This window comes from Mya arenaria, chromosome 12 (assembly GCF_026914265.1).
Source record: "Mya arenaria isolate MELC-2E11 chromosome 12, ASM2691426v1".
Classification (NCBI taxonomy): domain Eukaryota; kingdom Metazoa; phylum Mollusca; class Bivalvia; order Myida; family Myidae; genus Mya; species Mya arenaria.
The window spans coordinates 51,634,589-51,646,684 of NC_069133.1; the positions used below are offsets into that span (position 1 = coordinate 51,634,589).

The 12,096-nt window shown below is 35.9% G+C and overlaps 1 protein-coding gene across 1 annotated transcript; it reads right to left on the reverse strand.

Moving 5' to 3' along the window:
- Nucleotides 1-583: 583 nt before the first annotated feature.
- Nucleotides 584-8,391, reverse strand: LOC128210184 (BTB/POZ domain-containing protein 6-B-like). The gene is made up of 4 exons (XM_052914362.1): nucleotides 7,916-8,391; nucleotides 5,125-5,330; nucleotides 2,233-2,419; nucleotides 584-1,695 (listed from the first exon to the last, which is right to left on the reverse strand). Exons 1-4 carry the CDS (start codon nucleotides 8,018-8,020, stop codon nucleotides 868-870), a joined length of 1,326 nt encoding a protein of 441 aa, XP_052770322.1. The 5' UTR covers nucleotides 8,021-8,391; the 3' UTR covers nucleotides 584-867.
- Between the last annotated feature and the right edge of the window lie 3,705 nt (nucleotides 8,392-12,096).

Consider the following 12,096-nt stretch of genomic DNA (forward strand, 5'->3'; position numbering starts at 1 on the left):
ATGCTTAAAACCTTTCTGAAACAAGTTCCATGTGGTTGATAAATATATGTTACTATGTCTGTCTTGATCAAGGATGACCCCAGAAGTAACTTTAAGTCTAAAGGTCAAGGTCATTTTTAACCACTTTACGTATATGAAAGAAAATGAATATGCATCACACGTTGTCTGCATTACATTGTATTTTTCTTGATTTAATGAAATTGGACATGCCCAGGGGCGTAGCTAGCCCTCTATTCATGTGGATTTATAATTGTGCTAGGGGGGTTCTGGGGCATGCCTCATCCGAAATTTTTGAAAACCCTGGTGCAATCTGGTGCATGCTGGGCGTTCTGAGGTGCTTTATTTAGTACCGTAAAATTGACAGTTTTAGGATCATGTAGTCAAGTACGCATACTGCAACATTGGCTGATTTTTTCGTTGATTTATTTTTGTCAGAATCATGTGGATCCAACCGCGTACTCGCGTATAGGTAGTTACGCGCATGAATTGCCCTACCACAAAGTGATAACAAATGCACATTCATATATTGAAAAAATATATTACCATTCTTAAACAAACATGTGTAACTTCTATAACATGAACACGTTACATAACTTATATTCTAACTTCTATAAGTGCATTCATCTTTTCGCAATTTCATAATGTTACCTGGGGCAAAGGATATTTGACGTCGAAATATTCGAATCAAAACGTTTTACCGTTATTGTATATGCTATGTTATTAATAAAGAGATTCATCCATAATAATGTGTCGAGAAGGGTATTCATGCAACTATTTGATTGCATGTACTACATGTATAACAAACGAATATTACAAAATTTTAACACAATAAAAGTATCCTTCGAGTACTCGCTACACACATATTTGCTAGGAATGGACCCTGGATAGATGCAGTGACGATATGGAGTTGAACACGCTACTGATGTTAACTAGGACTCCCCGCAGCGTGTCCGTGTATTCTAGCGCCTTGACGTCACCGCGGTACACCATGCACGTCACGGCGACGTTGTACTGCGTGTTCGGCTCCAGGTAGACACTCTCTGCCAGAGTGATTGGGCCGCGTTCCGGAACTGGCTCCAGGCGGGGCCGCTGGAGTGATCGGTCCTTCATGTTTGTCACAGCCACTGATATATTCTGTTCGTATTGTGTGGGACTATAGAAGAGACTGACTTTTCGGAGACGTAGGGGTTTGTCTGCTACGATTAAGATCTGACAAGCGGCGGTTAAACATTTCTTGATATTGTCTGTGGAAGACAATGGCAGTTTTAATTCAAATACACTACCGGGTCGATGCTTTGCGTCAAACTTTCCAATCTTCTCCGCCATTTCTTCGTCAGTATCGGGATTCCTATGTGAAGTCATGTGTTTGTACAATTGCACTTGTTCCTCTGACGTCAACAACTCACTCTCAACCACAAATGACGTAAATTCTGCCACCGGAATTATCGGCAGTCGGATTCTATAAAGCGCCTCCGCGAGCCAAGCGCGCTGATTGGTCGGGGTGGGTTCGAAACCTTTCTTCTCACAGTGGTGTTTCGCCCATCGGACGGCCGCTTTAAAGACGTCAAGCTCCTCTTCGACCCCGAGCGCACCCGCCTTGAGAATCTCGTTGAGCGACAGGGGCGTTAGCTGCAGGAAATCGTCCGTCAGGAAGACGTCGTTCGCGTTCATGCAGATGAAATCGAGACACTTGCACTGTGGCAATACACAAATATACTGAAATTAATTTGTATATGGGACGGAGGCCTGCATACCAGAATTACTTAAATCTTGAATATTGATAGTGTCTTAAATGTAGTATTGCAATTACTTGGTATAAACTGGTATGCATAATAAAATAAATACACTGATAGTCATCTTTAGGTATATATGTTTTGAATGTACATATTCCGGAGCCTTACTAACCGAAACCCGATGTGCATAGTAATCAAACATGACAAAATCATTCTTAGTTACGAAATAGAGAGAATTAATATAGTATAAATATTCCTTAAAAGAAAATTCGAAAAATATAAAAAGATGGCCCTCAGTGAGGTGGTTTGCTTATGTATACGTCCACCTCTCAGTCGACGTGGGCTTGAGCCACAGTTGACCCTCAAGGTAAAATGTTCGCACAGTATCTCAGTAAGGTCTCCCGGACTTGTTTTACATGAAACGAGCGAGCATGACTCATTTATTTTTTTGGCTTGTTTTATATTAAACAATTTAAAATGATTTTATACTAGTGTATACCTGTAGTAAGTCCATCTGATAGAAGCTGGCCTGATTGAACAAGGAACAGACGTTGTTCACGTCGATGGCCGTCTGTAGGAAGTGCTCGCACTCCGCCACGAGAGGCTCAAGTGCGTACTTCCGGGCCGCGTACAGCACGTGCATCACAGTATTCCCGTCAAACTCCACATTGTCGGTGTATATGTATCTGAATAGCAGGGAGGAATAGTAAATAGTGAATTTAAAATGCCTTCTGTCGGATAAAGTATCGTCTGGTTTTACGTTTTGCTCTAATTATTTTTATTGCCCTTTTCTTTAAACAGTTTAAATTTATACAACAATAATATGCAATACTATACAAGTAACAAATGGGTGATACATAAGTTCTGTACAACACCATTATATCGTCTTCTCCACAACAATGTTTGAACATACGAGTAGTTCATTGCTCTTTGCGCTTAATTGTTTGGAAGACCGAAGATGGTCACTTTCTTAGTATTCAGTATTCAATGCCTTTATACGCCAACACGCATGCGTAAGCTTCTAAATGACTAAACCAAACCAAGTAATAAATAAATGAAATATTATATCATAACTTAATATACATTTTGCGTTTTGTAATCTGCTTTATGTAGTTTTGGTTGTCAGAGCGCTTTTAAATGATTTCATGTGAGCTGTCTGACGATCCCATTAGCAGAGGCACGCGCCACAACACTATTTGTTTTGCTGTAACAGCATATTACGGTCACTGTGCTGCTACAAAAAAAGTAATTTTACTTTTCACCACCTGTTTATTGTTAGCCTTACATGATATTACCTCATTTGAGCAAATGATAAAAACCCAAACGATTTTCGTACAGATTAACAAAATCTAAGCCTTTGTAAAGAAATATATTATTAATGGCCACGTGGCCACAAAGTATCCAGTTAAAGAAGCGACAATATATCGCTTATATTATTTTGGTACACACATCGTTTCCGTTTGTTTTGTTTTGATAATTTAAAATAAGGTAAGTAAAACATTATACTTAATTTAAATTATTAAAAACATTAACCTATATTGTGCGCGTTCAGACTCAGTAAGTTTTCATGCGAAGTATTGTGTATTGAATATATTGTATTGAATTTTTTTTCAATTCATGGTATTGTTTTAAACCTTGGCAACGTGCGTACTTAATCACTTAACGATACAGTGGAAAGAAATTCATTGTGACGGACAATTTGACAGACTGTATTCTCAAATTTAGATGCATCTTCTCTTAGACCTACACTTTGCTTTTTGTCTTAGAATGTGCCAATTTTGCGTAAATGTCAAAGAACCGGCGATCTAAGACTGCTGACAAAAGATCAGATCGAAGTTTTTTTATATTTAAGTTAAAAATGATCTTTTATGCCAAACAAATGGCCAATTCCAAGACAAGAAATACACAAGTTGTGAAAACGGTCAATCTGTGAGAGTGCACATTTAACACTCGGATAGAAGAATAGCGGTATTCTAGTGTGTGCGAGTTTGTTAACAAACGTTTCCCGACCTATCGATGTTAATTCAACACGTACATGAATACTGAGTCTTGTTTTCTTTTTCAAATAATGCAAATGAAAAGGATGATTTGCATGATATATTAAAATGTAATCAAATACAATATTGAATCAATTGATCAGTTAATTAAATAAACCTAGTTGCTTGAGAGTTTTTGATGTCGATAGAAAATATTTCACAGATCGAAATATCCCCAAAAATGAAGTTAATATAAAATCGAAGTGATGAAATTTATGACTCTGACACAATAATTTAATAACGGTAATATTTCTCTGGCCAAAAATGGCGTCTGTGTGTTCGCAGTAGGCGTGATTAACGAGCCGCATATAAAAGCCGTATTTTTTCCGTGTCATTACCAGCACCTTTTCAGACAGATGCTCACTTTACGCATGTAAACATGGCAGACAAAACAAATCAATGACATAAATATTGCAAAACTCTAAAATCCATCACACCTTTCATTTTTCAGCGATAGGAGTTTCATTTCAACAGTTCACAGATGCACAGATTTGAAAGTTTTCCTTTGATGTCACAATTCCATACAATAGAACACGGAACCAATGTCCTCCATGGAGCAAAGGATACTGTTGTGAAGCGTATAAAAAAGAAAAAAAAAACAATGCAGTCAAATACCAATTACTTCAGGCTTAGTTAAAATATCAAGAAATTTTCAAGAAAACAAGTGCTATACATGCTTGCATTACCTTACTGATTCATATCTTGGGTATTCAGATGTTCCATATCGAATTATAAAATTTAAGCAGAGAAATATGATAGCTAAAAATTGACCATAAATTACATTAATTACTGTTTTCAATTAAAGTTTTGACCTGATGATATATAGATCTCCATTAAATAAGTAGTAGTAGCAATTCAAGATGAATATATATATATATATATTATAAGTAGTATACGTGTGTGTGGGGGGGGGGGGGCGTAGATTGTTTTCAGCTAAAAAAGAAAACGCAAAATGATTGTTATGTTTCTATGTTTAATGTGACGAAGCTGTTGAAACAAATCAACATCCAAAGAATTAACAGATTTTAAAGATAATACCAAAGCAAAAAGGATCCTCGAACCAATTGACGTTTCACACAGAATCGACATAGCGTGGTTTAATCAAGCCGTATCAGTTTAAACTTATTTGGTTTAGAACGTTCGTGAACAAAAGTATAACAACATTTTATTAATCACTTTCGTCGACACGAAGTTATGTGACAGTGTGGTCTTGTGTTGTGGCGAATAACGGAGAACCCGGAGGAAACCCACTTGTCCAGCTTGGTGACCACAAACCAAACTGACATGCGCCAAGGCCGGGAATCAAGCCATGCGCGACCACTCCTTGTTCACTTGCTATTTACTACTAGAATTACCTAAGGATGGTCCGGAAGGTGGTTGCCCGGATGTCACGCACGATAACCTCAGACTCCTGCTTCCCCGCTTCCAGCCCGTAAAACATCTCCTCGAATACAGCACTGCGCATGCTCAGTACGAACTTGTGCGCTGGAAGTGAGTCCTGCTGCTCCCCGCGGCTCGGGAAAACGAAGTAAACGTCCGCCAGGGTTCCACTCATACATAACTACAAACAAATGTATAGATTTAAGGACAATCAATACTATTAAGGAACTATGTCTTATTGTCGCAGACAAATAAATCAACTGCTGTTAAGTCTGCACACTGAGGTCAGATCATTTATTCCGTACATCGAAATATCCATTCGGAGCTCCTCGGCCATTTTTATCGAAAACAACCTCGAATGTATTTGGACGGTTAACATACTCAAAAAGTCCGCTGCAAGTAGATCACGTAGTAATTTTATTTAGCAGTTAAACTTTATGACTTAACTCTCGGAATCTTAATTATCCTTGCAATAATACACTTCACTGGCAATTAATTTAAACTTAGATCAATGAACACCAGCTAAGACACTACATTTAATTAATGATATGTTTCAAAAATTTAATCAAAGCGCGAGGCAAATTTTATTTGAACTATGGGAATGGGTGAAGGGCGCATAAATAAAAGTGAAAAATGTGCCGAAAGCGCTCGTGCCCACACTGGGCGAGGAAACAAACATATCTATATCTTTATGGCGTCTTGTGTTATTTTGTTTTTGTAAATGTCCCCTTATTCGTCGTAATCCCCCATTCCCATGTATTTAGTGTTACAATGCATGCCCCATTTCAATCGTTTCTTAAGGTTTTTCGTTCCTTTGATTAGATATCATACGATAGGAAAATACAATACATCATATATATATATATATATATATATATATATATATATATATCATTTCGTTTTATTAGCATGCACGTTTTGTTTAGGGAATTTATTTTTACAAACAACTTCAGCAATTCAATCGCGTCTAAAGGTTATTCGGTGCTTTGATTAGATAGCATACGTAAGACAAGTTTTATGAACTTTTTTTTTTTAATTCTTTAAGGAAAATGATTCTATTTTAACGAGCAACTTTAGCAATAATACCTTTTAAAATGCAAAGCTTATCAGATGGTCGTTTCCCGCAGTGAGGACAAACATATGGTCAGTTAATGTATGTAGAAACTATGTTTAGAATACCGGTAAGTTAATGTAGTTGAATCTATTTTTAGATTATCGGAACTTGTCTGTTTTATGAATGAGAATATGATTGTGCTTTTTCAAGTTTATTGATAAATTTAATGTTATTAATGTTTTATGTAAGTACCTGTGTAGAAATAGTACTAGTGCTGTTATGAATGCTTCGTACTCTTTGGATGTTAAACAGGTTTAATCCGAACTACTTTGCTTCACTAAACGTATGCATGACTCACTGTCGTATCAGGGCATGTGTGCTCAAATAAATTGAAAGCCTAATGTCTAAAACTATGCCAAGAATACAACGGAACGAAGCTTTTATGCAAAAAATGAAAACATTTCATTAGAAATATAAACGCCTAAAATCATAGAAAGAATAGTATATTGTCATTGTGTAGAAGGTAAATTACAATGTATCTAGGCTCTAGCAAATATGTTAGATAAATATAATGTTGATATTGCGCTTATAAGCGAACACAAGCTCCTACCTAGATCTGCTTTATTTATGAATAGTATTCACATGAAATATAACTGTATCGTATTGCTAATAACTACGGTCCCTTAAGTGTGGAAAAGATGGCACTGCCATTATGTTTAAAAAAATCATTGTCATTTAGTATTTATGAGTTACCATTTAAAGACAACCATCGTATACTCGAAAATAAATTTAAATGTACAGATAGAAAGCCATCAAGGTATTTGAAGCATTAGCAATGCGAAACCTGAGATACAACTATTTTAACACTTAGACAATTATTTTTGTTTCTTATCTCATAAAAGTCAAATAAAAAAGCACCATTACAAATAAGCGTGCTTCAGGGTCACGTCAAGTTATAATAACAAATCCTGCAGGCGATGGGACACTTGCGGTCGGTAATCATTTCTGAAACATCATGGGCTAAACTTAGAGTGAATACCAATATGTTATCTTCCTACCAGAGCCTCCATTATCTTGACCCTCATTGATCTGATAAATATAACGATCTAAAAATAGTTATATTCCGCTAAAAATAAAACGCTGGGATACATAATAACAGCGCGGAAATAGCCGAACAAGCAAAAACTCATACTCGGACTGCAACACAACCAATCTATTTTTATGGTTTCGAGGTAATTCTGCTAAAATTAGAGCGCATTGAGACAAAAATGGGTTAAAACGACATGAATAGAAGTAGTTCTTTGGAGTTTGTGGTCTTAAGACTACCTGCTCGCATGCGCAGATAGTCTAAAAACTACTTCAACTGATGAACCGGCATACATCCGAGGTTGTTTTCGATAAAAACGGCCGAGAAATTCCGAATGCGTTATGTCGAGAAGAAAGGGTTGTTTAGACAATGCATACGTTTGCGATACAAGATGTACATGGTACAAGCATATTTTAACCAGGAACATGGCTAACAGGCCTGCTCAAAACTATTATACAACAAAAGGAAAAGTATCTTATCGTTGTTTCAGAGACGGTGTCAAGGGGCGGTAGAACACTGCCAATGTATGCTTGAACAATGCTTTTTCTCTTGGTAACGTCTCGAAAATGGTGTTGACACATTATTTCGAGATCTCCCAAAACAGGAAGTTCCAACGCCTGTTTACCTGTTCCAAGAGTCCCGCTGAGGTGGATGCCGCTCGCCAGTCTGTCAACGAATGGTCCGGTTTCGCCCCGACAGGTCGGTCCAATGTGCCGGACAGTGTATCCATTTATCACAGCTTGCCTTGCCCCAATGAAGATTGTTCACGACCGTTTGGAAATCATAGAGTTCATACTTTAAAAGACTAAATTTTAAAACCTAATAATTAATCTTTATTATCACAAATGTATATACCACAAATTGCACAGCATCTACTGGTACAGCATGCATTAATTTTGTTTACTTACTATAATGTATTTATTTTCTGCTTTTGGCAAACATGATTAAACGACAGCCAACACTATCATGTAATTAGCAACACATTTGTATGCAATTCAGATATAAATCAATTTAAATGTAACTCCATATCTTCAATTATTTTCCATCGCAGACTCCGAAATCAAAAGATCCTACCATAATAATTATTACATTCCGATTGAAAATGAGGCAAAACAGTATAAAATTATTCGCTAACAAGCTTAGGTTTAATTAAATGCTAAAGTTTCAATTTCATTTCATTAACACAAATACTGTAGCTGCGCATTGAAGCAAAACTCGTCTTTTGTTTTACGTGACACCCGGCCTGTGAGTATATAATTCGATTACTTATCCACTCCAAACTTGTTCCAATTGCGATCTCTTTTAGCACGATTTAACTACAACTACCTTGTATAAATTCTGTAGTTTTTAGCTTTACATTTCTGGATTTTTTCGTATAATATCGAAATCATAAACGTGGATAGAAACCAGCAACAAAAAATCAATACATAAGCGTTTATCATTCTGGACAGAAGCTTAAATACGAAATATACATTCAACTAAACCTTTAAATTGTTCGTTGCAGCAATTTCATTTATAGTAATCAACCAAAAGCAGACATGCATTATATGGTCTTTCTATCAAAGACAGTACGACGATATGTCAGAAGATCAAGAAATACAGTAAAATATTTTTTCAGTGTCACAAATCACATTCAACAGGCTTACTTGCAAAATCCAATAAACTTTGCCTTAGCCTACCATTTAAACTCCTTGTTTCAAAATGAATATTACAACTACTCAGAATTCGAAAATGTGATCGTAATATAAGATGAACGCAACGGGTTAATATAATGTAAGCGTTTTTGTAGAAAAGAAATATATTAGCTTAATTGAGCTAGGAATAACTGCATGTTTTCGTTTGATAGATTTGCATGAAAATATGATTTTCAGTTTTTTAAACCAAAGAAATGAATAGACAATAGCCAAACTAACTTCTATTATAGTTGTCTTTCTAATCTAGACGGGGCTTAACTCTTATGAGGACTAATAGTTCATACATGACATGTAAACAGTTTCTTTTATTTAACATGGTAACCTATTTAAAGGATTATGCTCCACACCAAAGGTCAATGCCAACATTTGTATTTTAATATATTTCAATTGGTATTTGAGGTTATCGTTACAATTATGTCCAAACTGATTTAATAGCACAATCATGTATATTATTATTCATGGTTAAATATTAAGATACATGTTACAATATCTTTCAAATTTTGGTTATGTTGTATGCCTGTAATTTTCCTTGCACATTTCGATATCTGGCCCAATAGAATGTGAAGAAGTCTCTTTAAGGGACGCATCAAAATCGGGTTTTCAAATGATATGGGTAGGGTTATAGCAAATCTTAATCTTGGAGCGAGACCACAAAACACCCTCAGAAAATGATGTTTACATGCCAATAGGACTCACAAGAGTTGCAAATCGCTCATCTCACCAAAACCGGAAGCTGAATGCACGTGTTTAAATATTTACTTTGAGGAAAGCCATCCAATCCTCAACAAGAGCAATTGTACATCCTGAGCGTGTACAAAACTGCACGGTTTGTTGATAAAAGGCTTTTAAATGATTCGTAATACATGCCCAAATAAGGTGAAGTAAAAAGTATCAATACACCACCGCAATCCCCCAAGCCCTTCGACAACGCTTCAGCTAGACTTGCCAACAAAGCTGTAAGTGTTCAACTTTTAAATGTATGTAGTTATTTTATCCCCGGCATTCATTTTGGTTACTCATCCCAGTCATATATTGATCCCTTCCTCATATAGATCTATATAACAGTATTGCTCACGTCCCCCATAGCTACCAAAGAACTACCAAAGGTCATACTCGCATATTCCGAAATATTTATTTTTATTTTTTGCCACTCAGCAATCTGTCATTCTGTATATATTTTATTTAAATGCATTTGATTGGCTTTGATTGGCTGTGTAAGATATACAAAATGTGGTCGATTTCAGGGATCTAATAATTTAAACGCCATTTCAATGGTTTCAATTAAGGTGTGATATTTCCATTTGGTATTTAATTCTTAGAACACATTAAACTTCATTTAGATTTCAAACAGAATCTGGTAGTAAACATGTTTTGCACGATATTTATTAACATTCGACTGACACGTATTTATTTGCCAGAAAAAATATTACATTTAAACAACCCTACTAAAAGACAGGCAGGGAATGGCTATTTATTTGCCTGCCATTGCCCATTAATATTGCGTCTCGAGCGAGTGACATTGTGCGTATTTTTCAATCAAATTTGCATTTTTAGACAAATAAGCAAATCGATGTCGGAATCCTTATAAATTATTACCATGGCTCAATAAATTTCTGTTTATAACTGTATGAATAACAATAAACAACTGATAAAAATCCTGGAACATAGCTTTCGTTTTTTTTCTATGTGTTAACTCGTGATAATTATTTGTTTCGCTTTAAAGCTGTATTTTAGCATATCGTCAAATATTTGAGCAAGTCGATAGCTGCGTCAAGATCGTTTTAAGATTTCGATATAACTATCATTTCTAGCACAGAAGCGATCACCCTCTTAAGAACAAAAATCCCAATTATTGCTATAAGTAGAGATTATATTTCAGAATGTTAATTTAAAGCATTTAACTGTAAACATAGTAAGTTCCAGTTATTAGATTTGTTGTTAGTTAATATTATATCTGATTTACGTTTAAAAGCAAACAATGATGCAAATGTGACTCTGTTATCGAACATCGATCTCACTCCGCAATTATCTATCTGATGCTCTTCGCATTCTCTTCGAACAAACCTCTTGTCCGGACCTTGTGAATGATCCTGGATCCTGTCTGCAATAGATCTCTGATGAATGATCTGCTTCTAGTGTATTCATTTTTTCGCTGTGTCTCTTGTAAGTGGTAATTTGAGCCATCATCAAAACTAATAATCTACAGTACGCAGCTAAATACAGACCACTCTCTCACTAATGTTTCATCACCAAAGTTAGCATAATAGTAATCCTCAAATACGTCTTTAACTTTATATAACATGACATCTGGATTTAGTTTAATTGAATCACATGTAAACCAATATATAAGACCAGTCTTCTGTGATATTGGTTAAGCGTGCGATTGGGTATGGCATCAATTTGAAACTCCTAAAGAAATTATAGTTTCTGTAGACTTCTTAGCTGGCTCCACTCTTATCTCTCTGATAGGGCACAATGTGGCGTCACATCTCATGTACAATCCGACTACCTTTTTATCTCTGCAGGTGTCCTGCATGGTTCGATTCTGTGGAATTGATGTATGAACCATTAGTCAGGCCTATTCTAGTATATGCTGACGTTCGCTGGGACAACATAACTCAATTTGATTCTAGAGAAAGTACAGATCGAAGCTGCTAGAAGAATCTTCAGAGCACCACAGTAGTTGTCTCTACATTATAAATAGAAACGTGTCTGAAAAAACTCTAACATATCTACGAAAACAACTCAAGGACGTAGACTTAAAAACTTTCGCATCTTTTGTAACAATTTGTGTAACTCGCAACAATTATCGAATTTGTACTATTTAAGATATAAGCATGGAACCGAATGCAAGATTTAACCAGAGAATCACCTTCAATCTGTTCTTTAAAACGTGCTATCAATAAGACAACTTTGTTTACACCTGGTGGCTAGAAACTCCGGGCCCACTCTTTTTTTTCTCGTCCTCGATCTATCTGTCTCTCTCGATCAATTATCTATTATTTCGTAGACATCGTTTAAACTTTGCGAAAGAAAATTACACCTTCTTTAAACTTAAAAGAATACTAGTATAACAAACCATTGTATATCTCTGTGAACAGATTTATATTCA